The following is a 17,703-nucleotide window of genomic DNA, read 5'->3' on the forward strand; positions in this document are numbered from 1 at the left end:
TAGTGCAGGTTCAGGTTTGTTCAAATATGACCATTGGAATGCATGTAGGGTGGGACCACAACAGGGGATCAAGGTTTTGCATGGCCCTTCATTGGAACAAATTTGAATCCAATCTAAGTTGTGTGGAATCGGTGTTTTATGCCTCCGCGACTATAATCGGTGGTATATTGCTTTGTCCTGTCTGTCCGAAGCTTTAATCTTGCTCAAAGCTATTGAATGGTGAGTGATAGGGCTCTCATATTTCATATACACATTCCTTGTGACAAGACCTTTTTCGTTACCAAAGTGTCTAACCTTGTGACATTGACCTTGGAGTTTGGCCTACTATTAAGAAAATTTAACCTATCAAATATCCTTTCAGTTATTTAGGGTATAGGGCTAATGTTTTGTAAATAAATTGTGTATGGTAAGACTTTTCATTACATACCAAAGTATTTGACTTTGACCTTCTCCAGAACAGCAAGGTCATGTTAGTCATATTGGTGTTGGGGCATCCCCGTGTTGTATGAAGTCAAGTTCGGATATATCGTCACCATTTGGGGGCTTGTTGGGGGACACAATATAAGGTCAAACATTTTCATGGAAATAAAGATTTAAAAAAAAACCACCACCTTAACAATCCCAACAGCAGGACCAAGGCGACTCGGGTAAACAATGTGGTACACGTGCCTCCTGTTATGACGTTCTAGTTGTGTTTCCCTTGTAAAACCAACCAAAAATAGCGCCAGTAATATTCATCAAAATATTTCGGCTCTCTAATTGAAAATATGTGCATTCAAGGTTTTTGTATGGTCTTTATTTAGTGATGTTTTATTATTTCCAAGTTACAAGGTGTGTACGATGCATGGTTGACAAAGTAGAGTATTATTATAAATCAGTTCTTATTATGCAAATAAAGGAAATAATATGAATTGAAAACTCGGATGGGTTATCGTTCATTGTAACGAAAAATTCGCTACGCATGCCATTGTCTGTTTGCTGTGTACGTAGAAGGTCGTGAAACGGTGTATCACTTTTAATAAACAAGATCCATTGTTGTAGTTTATTTAGAATATCCAATGCAAATAAAAAGCCATTTAGAAAACTGGTCATGATTCAGTAGGAAGGGCCCCGCCGAGATCTTAATTAACATATTATACGAACATGTATTAGTGCTAATGGCACAAAATTAATTAATGTTTTTAATGACTGGAAGCAGTGATTACGTTCTTTTCCCAAATCTGCATTTTCGTGTTCAACAGCAGGATGACGTATCTTTGCATAAAATATGAAAGAGTAGGAAATGTATATTATAACCTTGACCTTTTCAAAACTTAAAATAAAAAAAAAAGTATGTGAGTCTTCCATCATTGATCATTTGCTTTTGTACAAGAAAAAATTGAAGGTTTTTTTGTGAAAAACTGTTCAAGATATCGCGTTACAGAGACATTGATGACGGACAAATAGACGGACGGACGACGATAATCAGTAGGTGTAGCCTATAAAGTACTCACCTTTGCATACATGGAGATACAAGTAGTTGTGAAATGTCATACTTTGGGTACAAATGGAATATATAAAATGACACATATAATGTCACGTAAAACCAGTCCCCCTCCGTTCTCATTTTTGTCTCCATGTATGTAAAGGAACGTCTCGTATACCGATACCACACAGACACGCACATGTCTGTTGCTTCACTGAAATTCACATCACGTGACACAATCCAATACCACACAGACACGCACATGTCTGTTGCTTCACTGAAATTCACATCACGTGACACAATCCAATACCACACAGACACGCACATGTCTGTCGCTTCACTGAAATTCACATCACGTGACACAATATAATCAATGCTTAATAATGGTTCCAGTTTCAGTTATGCACAGCCTTAGAACCAAACGAAGTTTGCAATGGTCCTCGAGCCAACAAGTTCAACAGCAACTGCATTCAAAATTAGCAAGGAAGGGAATCTGTTTTCTAACTTTCAAGATACAATTTCAAATTTTAACAAACAACATTTTTTATTGAACGCAGAACAATGGGTGGTGAAACATACCTTTACCGAGAAAACACATAAACCATGTATTCTTGCAGTTTTGAAGAAACTAATTCAGTAATATTGCATGAATTTAGAGGAAATGTCATTGTTGAGTATTTCTTTCTTTGAAATATCACAACAGATTTCACACTGAAAAATATACAGTCATACAATACCTGCATTATAACTTTAATAAGTGTGTTGAATTTAGAGGAAATGTCATTGTTGAGTATTTCTTTCTTTGAAATATCGCAACAGATTTCATACTGAAAAATATACAGTCATACAATACCTGCATTATAACTTTAATATGTGTGTTTGGATTTTTCATGCAAATCAAAATTTAATACATCCAGGATGGCTGTGAGTTTTACATTTTGTTAAACTTTATCATAAATACTTAGGGCATAACTAAATTACTGATCTGGTTCTCAGGCCAGTTTTACCAATATTGATGAGGGAGGGAAGCATTTCCCCCTTTTTTATTGTACATGAAATAATAGCTCTCTGAAGAGCTATCGCTCACTTCTTTTATTGATAGCTACATGCGCACTGTGTTTTCTTTTTGTTGGGGCTGCTGGTGATGGCTCTCTGTATCAAACAAGTTTTTGTCAGAAACACAATAGAACCAGATTTATGGAAAACATCCACAACTGAAATACGACACTTCAATGTAGACGTGTAAGTCAGATTTCTTTGTGAAAAATCTTATCCAATAAAGAAAATATCCTCGGCGCTGCAGTGATGTCATTAGACTCGAGTCTACAACAGAGATTTAAAAACTGCGCTTTGTTATTGCCGAGTATAATTTTGATATGGTACATGTATCTGAAAACCTGGAGACAATATTCCACGGAAACAATTGTAGAAACAGCGGCAGATCTGTAGCTCTCTGGGAAAATATCAGGACAGACCAGAGAGATACAGATCCACACCTATAAAAACAGATCAGAGAGCTACAGATCCACCCCTATAAAAACAGACCAGAGAGCTACAGATCCACCCCTATAAAAACAGACCAGGGAGCTACAGATCCACCCCTATAAAAACAGACCAGAGAGCTACAGATCCACCCCTATAAAAACAGACCAGAGAGCTACAGATCCACCCCTTATAATATCAGACCAGAGAGCTACAGATCCACCCCTATAAAAACAGACCAGAGAGCTACAGATCCACCCCTTATAATATCAGACCAGAGAGCTAAAGATCCACCCCTCATAAAATCAGACCAGAGAGCTACAGATCCACCCCTATAAAACCAGACCAGAGAGCTACAGATCCACCCCTATAAAAACAGACCAGAGAGCTACAGATCCACCCCAATAAAACAGATCAGAGAGCTACAGATCCACTCCCTATAAACACAGACCAGAGAGCTACAGATCCACCCCTTATAAAACCAGACCAGAGAGCTACAGATCCACCCCTTATAATATCAGACCATAGAGCTAAAGATCCACCCCTCATAAAATCAGACCAGAGAGCTACAGATCCACCCCTTATAAAACCAGACCAGAGAGCTACAGATCCACCACTTATAAAAACAGACCAGAGAGCTACAGATCCACCCTTATAAAACATACCAGAGAGCTACAGATCTACCCCTATAAAACCAGATCAGAGAGCTACAGATCCACTCCCTATAATATCAGACCAGAGAGCTAAAGATCCACCCCTCATAAAATCAGACCAGAGAGGTACAGATCCACCCTTATAAAAACAGACCAGAGAGGTACAGATCCACCCCTATAAAAACAGACCAGAGAGCTACAGATCCACCCCAATAAAAACAGACCAGAGAGCTACAGATCCACACCTATAAAAACAGACCAGAGCGCTACAGATCCACACCTATGAAAACAGACCAGAGAGCTACAGATCCACCCCTTATGAACACAGACCAGAGAGCTACAGATCCACCCCTTATAATATCAGACCAGAGAGCTAAAGATCCACCCCTCATAAAATCAGACCGGAGAGCTACAGATCCACCCCAATAAAAAAAGACCAGAGAGCTACAGATCCATCCCTTATAATATCAGACCAGAGAGCTAAAGATCCTTTCCTCATAAAAACAGATCAGAGAGCTACAGATCCACCCCTATAAAAACAGACCAGAGAGCTACAGATCCACCCCTATAAAACAGACCAGAGAGCTAAAGATCCATCCCCAATAAAACCAGACCAGAGAGCTACAGATCTATCCCTTATAAAACCAGACTAGAAAGCTACAGATCCACCCCTTATAAAACCGTACCAGAGAGCTACAGATCCACACCTATAAATCCAGACCAGAGAGCTACAGATCCACCCCTTATAAAACCAGACCAGAGTGCTACAGATCCACCCCTTATAAAACCAGACCAGAGAGCTACAGATCCACCCCTTATTAAAACAGACCAGAGAGCTACAGATCCACCCCTTATAAAAACAGACCAGAGAGCTACAGATCCAACCCTAATAAAACAGACCAGAGAGCTACAGATCGAACCCCTATAAAACCAGATCAGAGAGCTACAGATCCACTCCCTATAAAACCAGATCAGAGAGCTAAAGATCCACCCCTCATAAAATCAGACCAAAGAGCTACAGATCTACCCCTATAAAACCAGATCAGAGAGCTACAGATCCACTCCCTATAAAACCAGATAAGAGAACTACAGATCCACTCCCTATAAAAACAGATCAGAGAGCTAAAGATCCACCCCTTATAAAATCAGACCAGAGGGCTAAAGATCCACCCCTCATAAAATCAGACCAGAGAGCTACAGATCCACCCTTATAAAACCAGATCAGAGAGCTACAGATCCAACACTTATCAAACAGACCAGAGAGCTACATATCCATCCCTTATAAAACCAGACCAGAGAGCTACAGATCCAACCCTTATAAAACAGACCAGGGAGCTACATATCCAACCCTTCTAAAACATACCAGAGAGCTACAGACCCACCCCTATAAAACCAGATCAGAGAGCTACAGATCCACTCCCTATAAAACAGACCAGAGTGCTACAGATCCAACCCTTATAAAACAGACCAGAGAGCTACAGATCCAATCCTTATAAAACAGACGAAAAAGCTACAGACCCAATCCTTATAAAACCAGACCAGAGAGCTACAGATCCAACCCTTATAAAAACCTTCGATTTACGGCGCATGAAAATGCACACGGCTGAGGCCTTATATATTTGTATCTACAAAAACTAATATCAAAAATATTTCTCAGTTTACTTGTCTCCAAACATACTTTCAAACATTCATTAAAACCCCATACAATCCGAAAACTCACAGCTTCGAATGATTTCTTTTTTTTAACGTAGCCATATCAGGAATTGGTTACTGTTGTCAGAAAACAATATACATGTAGCTCGCCGGGAAGAATGGCTCTTCTTGACCTATCCTCTTTAGTTCTAAAGGTGAAAGTTTTTGAAAAATAGGTCAAAGTCCAACGTCACTACGCCAAACCTTTGATACCATATCAAAGGCCTGGTCATGAGGTATCTAAATATGAAATATTAAATCCCTATCCCCCTTGGTACAAAAGATAAAGCCGAGGTTAAAGTTTTTGAAAGGTATGTCAAAGTCCAAGGTCAATAGTTCTGGTATCAAAAGAAATATCTTGTAATGAGGCATATATATTCAAAATATCAAAGTCTTAGCACTCTTGGTTCAAAAGATATAACAAAAGATCAAATTTCTTGGTACCAAAACAAAGGCCCTATCCGGATTGGTTAAAAAATTATAGCTTACAGGTAAAAGATTTTAAAAAGTAGGTCAAAGTCCAGAGTAATGGTCACTAGGTACCAAAAGAAAATTCTCTTCATAAGGTTTTTCTTTCATCATTAACTACCTTTTTAAATATGAAAAGTGTATGTTAAAAACTTTTCAACTTGGTATCACAATGAAAGCATAGTAAAGTTTGCTCTGACCTTCACCTTTTGACCCCTAAAATATGTACATGTAAGTGTCTTCCCACAATATAAAGCTCTAATGTGGAAAGCTATTCAAGATGTGGATGATTGTTTGTTTACCGGGTATTTTGTTTATTTTACGTCCCGTCGAGAATTTTTCACTCATATTGAGACGTCACCGGCTTATGATTATGGTGAAGCACCATTTTAGACCTATGCTTAGCACTCAGGGCCGTAGCAGTGAGGGTTCTTTAATGTGCGAACACCTACTCCGACACGGGGCCTCCGATCCAAAAGAACCGTGATTCTCACTTCTGAATGCCGATCATTTAGTGGTAAAGGCAGTCACTGCTTATTTTTAGGTTTGACGCGGCCATGGCACAAGCAGGGCTCGAACTCACAACACCCCGGCTACGAAGCGAAAGCTCTACCACTTAACTACCACGACCGGTCAAGATATGCCTGGATGACAGTGTGGTTACTATTACTGCCTATTTCATGATAGTATCGCGCGCTTGTTCATATGCCTGCCCATTTTATGATTGTATCGCTTGTTCATATGCCTGTCCTCATGATAGTATCGCTTGTTCATATGCCTGCCCATTTTATGATTGTATCGCTTGTTCATATGTCTCCACATTTCATGATTGTATCGCTTGTTCCTATGCCTGCTCATTTCATGATTGTATCGCTTGTTCATATGTCTGCTCATTTCATGATTGTATCGCTAGTTCATATGCCTGCCCATTTCATGATTGTATCGCTAGTTCATATGCCTGTCCTCATGATAGTATCGCTTGTTCATATGCCTGCTCATTTCATCATTGTATCGCTAGTTCATATGCCTGCCCATTTCATGAATGTATCGCTTGTTCATATGCCTGCCCATTTCATGATTGTATCGCTAGTTCATATGCCTGCTCATTTCATGATCATATCGCTTGATCTTATACCTGCTCATTTCATGATTGTATCGCTAGTTCATATGCCTGCTCATTTCATGATTGTATCGCTAGTTCATATTCCTGTTCATTTCATGATCATATCGCTTGTTCTTATACCTGCTCATTTCATGATTGTATCGCTAGTTCATATGCCTGTCCATTTCATGATTGTATCGCTAGTTCATATGCCTGCTCATTTCATGATCATATCGCTTGTTCTTATACCTGCTCATTTCATGATTGTATCGCTAGTTCATATGCCTGTTCATTTCATGATTGTATCGCTAGTTCATATGCCTGTCCTCATGATCGTATCGCTAGTTCATATGCCTGCCCATTTCATGATTGCATCGCTAGTTCATATGCCTGTCCTCATGATCGTATCGCTTGTTCATATGCCTGCTCATTTCATGATTGTATCGCTAGTTCATATGCCTGTCCATTTCATGATCATATCGCTTGTTCTTATGCCTGCTCATTTCATGATTGTATCGCTAGTTCATATGCCTGCCCATTTCATGATTGTATCGCTAGATCATATGCCTGCTCATTTCATGATTGTATCGCTAGTTCATATGCCTGCTCATTTCATCATTGTATCGCTAGTTCATATGCCTGCTCATTTCATCATTGTATCGCTAGTTCATATGCCTGCTCATTTCTTGATTGTATCGCTAGTTCATATGCCTGCTCATTTCATGGTTGCGCCGTTACTTTGATCAGTACGTCTGCCCACTTCATGATAAAACTGTTGTGTTTATCCGTCTGTTTGATCGTTGCACTGCTGTGTTCATTCTTAGTTTGAAATTTAAATCTGAAAAACATGTATGTCTTTTAAGTAAAACATTGATATTTTAAATCAATAAATTCATACTGAGATTACATATATCCAGTAGTGTGATTTCCAAACGCCAAGAATGTGCAATTTGTAATAATGGACTAAAGCTAACCTTCAGTTTATTGTCATGAAAGCGTGTCTGTTATATCAATGAAAAAAATGTGGTTGAGAATTATAACAGAAAAGGTGAATATAACAAACAGTGTTCAATCTCATAACTCCCATAAAGGTGAAGATAACGAAAAGTGATCAATCTCATAACTCCCATAAAGGTGAAGATAACGAACAGTGATCAATCTCATAATTCCTATAAAGGTGAAGATAACGAACAGTGATCAATCTCATAACTCCTATAAAGGTGGAGATAACGAACAGTGATTAATCTCATAACTCCTATAAAGGTGAAGATAACGAACAGTGTTCAATCTCATAACTCCCATAAAGAATACAAAATTAAGAGTAGGGCAAACACGGACCCCTGGACATGCCAGAGGTAAGATCCAGCACGGACCGGTACTTGAATTGTTCTCGTAGTTGATTTTCTGTAGGAAGAGTACAACACGTGATAATGACAGCATCCTTGACCAGTTAGACTGAACCTGATATTGACACTTCCTATGTACTATTACAATCATCTTTATTTGACATATTTTCACGATGAAGTCATTTTCGGTTGTTTTGTATTAGAAGTTCAATTCAACATGGCATCGCAGTCAAAGTCAAACACACAGAGGTTAAGCCCGTTTTGGGCCCGGACTCTGTGATACCACAAGCATAGAAAGAGGTCTAACTCTGTCTTTACAATAAAATAATGTAAGCTGCATATATCTGATTTGAAATTTTAATTTATAGGTCCGAAATCTTCCACACTAGTGTGAATTCTTCTTCCGCTTCTCTTACAACTTTTGTCCGGGCCATACCTTTTCTGTCTATTGACATAGGTCTTTGATATTTGGTATGTTGGTATACATTTTTGATGACCTTTGACCTTTTATGTAAAAGTTAAACAATAGAATTTTTGGGACATTTTTTTGTCCGGACCACAGCTTTTTTTTGTCTTTTTACATAGGCCTTTGATATTTGATATCTGGGTATATCATAAGGTAGTGTGTCATGTGCCATTTTTGATTTTGATTTGACCTTGGTATTTTATTTAAAGGTCAAATAATAGAATTTTTGGACTAGGCCTTTGATATTCGGTATTCTATGATATGATATGACATAGCGTCGCGTGCCATTTTTTATGATCTTTGACTTTTTATGTATACCGGTAGGTCAATTAATAGAATTTCTGAGCATTTTGTACGGACCATGACTTTTTGGTCTATTGATTTATTGACATAGGCCTTTGATATTTGGTATATGGGTATACCATGATAAGACAGTGTGTCGCATACCATTTTTGCTGATCTTTTACCTTGACCTTTTATGTAAAGGTCAAATAATAGAATTTTTGGAGCATTATTTTCGTCCGGCCATAACATTTTTGCCTTTGAACATACGCCTTTGATATTTGGTATGTTGGCAAGTTTTATTTACTATCAAATGTTTACAACACTGTTCCTTGTTTGAGGCACATATTCATATAGGCCAATGTTATGTACCGTAAGTCTTAATTTTCCTCTTTATAGATGATCCCTAAAAATGTTTATAAAAGACTATGGAAATGGAAGGGAAGACATCATTTTTAGTGTGTTAAAACAATTCTTCCTAGTCTTTTTGTTTAGGCATTTGAAGCGATTAGATAGTTTTTTTGTTGGTTAAAGTATCCGCCGATACATAATACCCCCCCCCCCCTCATTTTATTTATCAAAGGAAAACAAGATAGCAAAACACCTGTGTTTAAATTAACGGGTATCAACATAGAATTGCATTCTTTAAGAGTAAGAAAAATTAATTTATAATTTTCGTCATATTAAGGCGACCTATAGTTTTCCTTTTAAATTTTGATAAATCGCTTTCTGCATCTTTTCATTGAGAAAATGTTCTCTTAATTTTTCTCTATTTTGAGTAAACGATCTAAAACAAACACTGTAAACTGTGATATCCCCTCGCTGACAGTTTGCATCAAGTTGATTGATATGAAATCGATCTGAGTACGTAGATTGACCATCATATCATTTATCATACAGCTCTACATTTATGTATGAAATACTCCACAATGGACACCTGCTATTTCCTGTCTATCAGAAAATTCAGAGCAAACTTGACATGCATAAAATAAATATTCGGGATTGTATTTATGTGTATAGCATCACCATCGCAGAACTTTGTGGATCCTTCGCACTACATTTAATGCAAAATATTGTGGAACATTACGTGTTACATAACCACATTTACCTACTGCATGGTGGGATGTCACATTTCTCCATTATCTTACATAACCACATGGCCTCTCCTACGCACACCCTATTGTGTAGACGCGATGTATCTTTACGTCTCAGCAGTTTAATACTAATCGAATTAATGCGAAATCAAATTACATCGTGGACATTTGAGTGAGCTAGGCGTTAGTTCGGTATAACGTTAGAGATGGGGGTGTTGATGACAGAAGTCACATGGGGAACAAGGCGCGGTTGAGGTCCCCATCCATGTTATTGACAGAGAGCAAAAGAGAAAGTTACGAGCGCCACCTGGGCGCGGTTGAGGTCCCCTTCTATGTTATTGACAGAAAGCAGAAGAGAAAGTTACGAGCGCCACCTGGGCGCGGTTGAGGTCCCCTTCTATGTTATTGACAGTAAGCAGAAGAGAATGTTACGAGCACCACCTGTGCGCTAGTGAAATTCCCTTCCATGTTATTGACAGAGAGCAGAAAAAGGAAATCCAACTCTATCGTTACGAGCGCCACCTGTCGGATAGACAAAGAGTTAGAATAATAAGTTTTCCAGTGCATTGCATTTTAATAATACCCCACCATTTCCGAATTGACAATGATGACGTGAACGACACAGTGCATTAATAAAGCTGGTGTTTCCGTGCGTCTAACAGCTAAGTCAATAGACTGACAATGCTCTGAAGAAGTTTCCTCCATGTTAGAATTAAACGCCTTTCAGAAACCATTAAAGAGACACTATAGCAAAACAACAGATCATCTGCTGTAACAGCGAGTCATTTTCAATATCTTATTTATCTAAAAAATAAATTATATTAAAAAACACATACAAGTTTCTATTAACACGTGTAATTCTGAGGTATAAGAAACTGTAGAGTGATAAACTAATGCATTGATAAATACTTGTCATAAAAAGAAATTCAAAATCTATAATATCAAAGTATATACGTGGAGGATTCATCTCCAGTCTCTGCTAGATGCTATTTCTTAATTAACATTCGATCTTTCCCGCTCCTATATAAAGAGGAAACCTCCACATACACCGGCAGCTGCGTGACATCCCCACGTTCCAGCATATATATAGTCTTAAGTAATGACATCGAAGGAGTTGTGTTAATAATTGCCTTGGACGACATTGTTTTTGGTTTATTCGGTAATGATTGGCTGTTGATTTGATTGCACTTTGAATTCACTTTGATTAAGACTTTTTTCTTATGATATATTTTGGCTTGTTGATATTTTCTTTCGTTTCAGTTGGGTAAGATTGTGACGACGTGAAGACATGCCTAAGGGAGCGACACCGGAGTCAATGGAAATCTGCAGGTAGGACATCTTGTGCTATTAGTGTAATGAGATTGAAACATTATTTTTGGCATTTTACGACAAAAGTTGCCCCGTGAAATATTCACATATTATGTCTGCAATTATACGAAAACAACTGTATTACGTATATGTAAAAGCGTACAATCGGTACGTCATTTAAAGAGACTGGTGCACGATTTTCGAAACAAATATTTTTCAGTTTTGATGTTAAAATTTAAAATTGTAACTCATTTAATGTTGACAACCAAAATTTGGACCGTCTCAATGCAAGGATGAGAGCAATATCTTAGCTTTGATTCTGTGTTATGTAAACAAAGACTCGAGTCTTTTCATGTAAACAAACAAACCAGTGAAACATTAATTTTGTAATTTAAAGAGTCTTCAATTTGTACAATCACAAATTTTAACTTTTAAAGGACACATTTTACCTAAATTATACTTGAGATGTGATATAAATAATATACTTAGATCAATATCCATTTATTTTTAAAACTTCGTAAACAATAACACCCAAATCTTTGTTTTCAAAACAAATAATAAACTCTCTATAATGAGCTTGTCATGATGAATAACCTTATTTTTTTGTGAAATCTTCTAAACATATTAGACTGTATAGATTTTGATCATTTAAAATGACAAACAAAATTTTAGGGGAAATCGTGAATCAGTCCCTTTAAATTTTCATGGTATCCAATTTACAACTGTGCTACGTATTTGTAAAAGCATGCGTTATTTAATTTTCCATGGTATCTAGTTTGATTTACGTTCTTAAAACAATATTTGTATGCTTAAAGACACGACGACTTCAAAGCGAAAGAGAGAATATTTACATGTTTGTTTGTGCGCACGGTTAGCGTCTACTTGTGAGTAGGGCAGTCAGTTGATTGTCGAGAACAACAGCTCTCTAAGAAATCTGAAATTGTGATAAATAGGAAGCATGGAACCCCAACTTGTAAGTGATGGAAAGCGGTCACGCTATTTCATGCTGAATTTTCTAACAAAATCATTCCATTGTTCATTCTGATGCAAGTATTGTTAATTTCTTAAGACTGGTACAATTTTCGGTTCTACTGCATTAAGTGAACAAATGGTACAATGGTTTTAAAAATTCAATTAAATTCGAACATTGATGCAAAATACCACAGTTGTATTAATTTTTGATTCGTCTTAAGTGTTTTTTTTTTTTATTCTTGCAAATTAAAACGATATAGTCGTGAGATAGTATTGATTGTTGCCAGTATTTCTCCCTAAAATACAAATCCTATGGTTTATACATGAACTTATAAAATATGCACATTATCAGGCTACTTGAAAGAAAATTTCTACAGTTCTCAAATTTCAGATGGAGGGAAGTGAAAATGTTTATTAAACACAATAATAAGTCAATCAATCTTCGGGCGGGGGGGGGGGGGGGGGTTAGTAGTCCATTCATGTACATTTATAAGTATATTTCAACATGAATTTCTGAAGGTTGGTACATGCATTTTCTTCGGTTCAGAAACATGTGGTTCTCGTCGCTGCCTAATTTACAGTTTTATCATTTAATATTAAAATTGTCTGGGAGATTTCAATTGTAAGGTACTTTAACTATTGTAAGGCACTTTCCTCTATTCTTCAAATTAAAAAAAAAAAAAATAGATTTTAAAAAAAATATAAAAATTATTTTTTCACCTCAAGTAGAACAAAATCACAGAGCAATAAAACATCTTCAAAGTTATGACACAATAATTTACACTTAGCACAAGTGAGGACGTTTAGAAAATTCTTATGATCCTTTTGCATTAGGTACCACTTTGAAGGTCATTCCAGATCACCTACTAGTATACATTTTTGAAGGACAATTTGAGATCAATTCTCTCTCGCTCTTTCTATATTACCTCTTTTGAATAACCTGATACCCGCACTTTATCTTTTTATCTTCTTATTTACACAAGTGTTTTAAAAGCACTAAACGAACGTCAGACATTTTAAAAGCACTAAACGAACGTCAGACATTTTAAAAGCACTAAACGAACGTCAGACATTGAGCTTTTTTGTTAAAATATCATAGGTTGGTTGGTTACTTATTGTTTAACGTCCCGCTCGAGAATTTTTCATTCACACCCCATGGAGACGTCACCATTGTCGGTGAAGGGCTGCAATATTTAGGCCTATGCTCGGCGCTTACGGCCTTTGAGCAGGGAGTGATCTTTATCGTGCCACACCTGCTGCGACACGGGGCCTTGTTTTTTGCGGTCTCATCCGAAGGATCATCCCATTTAGTTGCCTCTTACGACAAACAAGGGTTACCCCGGATACCCACGGGACAAAAATATCATAGGGAATTCGCTGTATCATAATTTATTGAACTTACCAATTGTTTGGTTTTTGTATTTTCTACATAGAGATATAAGAAATACATGTATTCGTATATGAATTGATTTGTTGCACATTAGTATTTTTATATGCTGTAACAGAATTTCAAAGTCCATTGGCTTACAACATTCGTGACCTTGACAAAATGTTTATGTGAAAAAAAACCCTGTTCTAAAATGTTTATGTGAAAAGAACGTGTTCTAAAATGTTTATGAGAAAAAAACGTGTTCTAAAATGTTTATGTGAAAAGAACATGTTCTAAAATGTTTATGAGAAAAAAACGTGTTCTAAAATGTTTATGAGAAAAAAACGTGTTCTAAAATGTTTATATGAATGATACCACCTTCTATTGCATCTTATAAATATGAGAAAAATCTATCCTTACAGAAACCTGAAATAGGAAAAGATCCCCAAAGCCGTTAGATCAAACAATACCCCATTCATTTTTCACGTTAATAACACAATGCCAATTGAACAACCACCTTTGACCTGATGAAAGCAACCTCTCTAATCCCTCGTGATGTTCTGATACTGATGAAAGTACCACTCTAATCCCCCGTGATGATCTGATACTGATGAAAGCAACCACTCTAACCCCCCGTGATGATCTGATACTGATGAAAGCAACCACTCTAATCCCTCGTGATGTTCTGATACTGATGAAAGCAACCACTCTAATCCCTCGTGATGTTCTGATACTGATGAAAGCAACCACTCTAATCCCTCGTGATGTTCTGATACTGATGAAAGCAACCACTCTAATCCCTCGTGATGTTCTGATACTTTTCAAGATCCAGTCTACGTTTGACTTCCGCCTTCACTTTGAATAAGCTCTACCACGTTTTAAAGGGACATGGACACGATTTGAGCTGAAAATTTTCAAATTTTATTTTTCCATTTTTAATGTTTAGAATGTTTAACTAAGGTATTTCTATTGGTCAGTAAAAATTTGAATGTTAGTTGTCGAGTTACATGGGAGATATAGAGATCCCAATTCTTTGTTATGTAAACAAGGTTCATGCCATGTTATTGTTTACATAGGCTAAATTTGATACACTAGCAGAAGTTCGTTTAAAGCAGATTGTTCAATTTTACAAGTTAATTCTGAACTTAATTAGTTTCTAGTGTTTAGCACAATGATCTCATTTTGTTTTAAACATGCTATTTTCTATTAAGCAATATATATGTAAACAAAAACATGGCACGAGCCTTGTTTATATAGCAAAGAAATGTGATTGCTGTATCTCACTTGTAAATCAAAAACTGATATTAAAATTTTGGTTGACCATTAGGAATACTTTAGTTTAAGCATTGTAAACGATACAAATGGAACAATAAAAATTTCAGCTCAACCATGTCCATGCCCCTTTAAAATGTTCATGCGAAGTAGGTAGAAACCAAAAGACCAATTAAATTTTTATCTTAAAAAAAAAAACAACCAAACAATTTGACCACCAACCCCCCAACCCCCCCAAAAAACCCCAACCCTGCTTAATGATTGATTGTATCTTGTTTAACGTCCTTCACGAGAATTTTTCACTCATATGGAGACGTTCACCAAGACCGGTGAAGGGTTTCAAATTTAGGCCTCGATGCTCGGCGCTTACGGCCATTGAACAGTGAGGGTTCTTTAGCATGCCACACCTACTGGGACATCCGTTTTTAAGGTCATCTCCGAGGACCCGTGACATTCACACATGATGCCGAGCGTTTGGCGATGGAACTGTCACTACCTGTTTTAACGACTTCGAATCCCGGCCTTCCGCATGCGAGGCGAACGCTTTAACCTTTAGGTCACCGCTGCGGTCCCTGCTTAATGAGGGCCATGTTTACATTGGTGACTTTGTCTCTTTGTGCATTGTTTTACGTACAGCTGTATATCATACATTTGCTCTTCATTTACGATGTGTGAGAGTAGTTCAAGCAAATTGAATTGACCAATGAGAGCGCGTCTTCCATTTTGGGTGATTGAAGAAAAGTTCCTGTTGTTCAAAAACGATAAAAAATACATTGCTTCTTCACATATATTGCCGGTACAAACAAATAATAGGTATTTTCCGTCAAATATGAAAAGGGAGACAAATGGAAATTTGAGGTAGCGATTTCTGGGATTTCGGACCCCCCCCCCCCTCCCTTGTGTGTAAAAGACCAAAAAAACCCGAGCCGACCCCCTGTGATTCCGTCACAATTTGAAACGTACCGTTAATCCAAACGACATAGTGCTAACACTTTAATAGTCTAGTATTTAACATTTGTATTAAATGTCTCGTGAATGGAGACGCGTTTCCATGCTTGTATTAACATATACGTCGTAATAATGATCCTTGACGCTGACATTTGATTTTATAAGCATTTCAGTTGCATCGCGTGTTCGATTAAGAGGATATGTGACAGTAGAGAACTGTTGGTGGTCAAATATTGTTGACCGGGTCGTTGGAATATGCGCGATAAAACGGTGTTATGCTCAGGAACAGTGGTAATTTGTGGTAATCCGCCACTAAATGAAAAATAATGAGCTACCAGTGCACTAATCGATAATGACAGGTGGCGATAGGGTAAGCGATTTGCGCCATAGTTATCCTATTTGAAGATTTCTTTGAATATACAATAAACTCTAAAGAAGATGGTTGTATAAATTCAAATGTAAATAAATCCACAGGACCATGCTTCAAGCTGCGATGGACAATAGTTTACGTTAAGCCCTTGTCACCACGTGTTAATTATGGCCGCCGCGAGACTCCTACATAAACTGATGTAAACTTAAGATTTTCAGCGATAAATGTTCGACATTCAAAATCAAGCTAACATTGCGATTAAGCTCTAGCAAGTGCCTTTTATCATGAGGCTCTATTGTTGTGCACTCGCCGTTTAGTTTCTTGAAATTACCGATTATGGAAAGTCTCCAAGACAATAGAGATAACGAGAGGCGTAAACGTGGAAATCGATTATTTGTTTATTGACTGAAGGAGACCTGGAGTTGACAGGTATATAGTATGTCCAAAATTGATTCACATGTATGCAAAAGGTGGATAACGAACTGGAATGATCTCATAACTCCTATAAAGAATACAAAATTGAGAGTCGGACAAACACTGGTCCTTGGAGATCAGGTGTCTAGGAGGAGTAAGCATCCCCTGTCAACCAGTCACGCCCTATATCTTGATCAGGTATATAGAGTCATCCGTAGTCAAAATCAGTGTGACAAGAACGACCTAACAATCGGTATGAAACACGTCAGACAGCATTTGACCCAATGACGGATTGTATTGGAAAATTAGATCATTATAAAGACATAAAATTTACAAAATGCTGACTTAAACAAGACTGTTAAACCCCCTGTAATATCAACTTGTTTTTTCGTAAACTGCCTCGATTTAAAAACTTATCCTACGTAGAATAAAGTCTTGTGTATCGAATCAGTTGAGAGATATATACACCAGCTGCAGGTGATGAAATATTGCTACATAAATATGGAAAGTTGACAATGGAGAAACGGAAGTCATCCCGTTTGTCATAAAGCTGAGTTGTTAGTTTGTCGTTAACATAGAGCTATGTTCAATAAAATATCTACTTTCGAAGCAGATGTGATGTCTTTTATTTCGAGTTCACTGGGATATATCGAATCGACATATGAAAGAAAATGATTATTGTAAATAAATAAAACGTCGACCAGGGCCGTAAATTACATGGAGGCGGAGGAGGCAGCTGCCTCCTCCAACTTTTGAGCCAAAAAAAAATTAAAATTTAAAGTTCATTAGAATTTATGTTGTTTCCAATAACTAAGAACATGATACCTCCCTTAAAAAGCATTCCAAATCTTTCTTTTAGAATGAGTTAGTCAAGTAACATCTTAGAAGGCCCTAGAATCAAGGATTTTGCACAAAACGTGTTCAGTGTCCTAATTTCCTGCCTCCTCCAAATTGAAGGTTAATTTACGGCCCTGACGTCGACGATATATCTAAATGTCGA

General features: G+C 37.3%; 1 protein-coding gene across 1 annotated transcript in view; it reads left to right on the top strand.

The window, feature by feature from the left end:
* Positions 1–10,754: 10,754 nt before the first annotated feature.
* LOC125660403 (beta-arrestin-1-like) overlaps positions 10,755–17,703 on the top strand; it is a 42,957-nt gene continuing 36,008 nt past the window's right edge. Inside the window, exons 1-2 of the mRNA XM_048892219.2 lie at positions 10,755–11,209; positions 11,311–11,379. Coding sequence (XP_048748176.1) covers positions 11,339–11,379 — 41 coding nt within the window. The 5' untranslated portion in view covers positions 10,755–11,209; positions 11,311–11,338. The remainder of the gene's footprint in view (positions 11,210–11,310; positions 11,380–17,703) is intronic.

The sequence above is a fragment of the Ostrea edulis genome, chromosome 9 (genome assembly GCF_947568905.1).
Source record: "Ostrea edulis chromosome 9, xbOstEdul1.1, whole genome shotgun sequence".
Taxonomy (NCBI): Eukaryota; Metazoa; Mollusca; class Bivalvia; order Ostreida; family Ostreidae; genus Ostrea; species Ostrea edulis.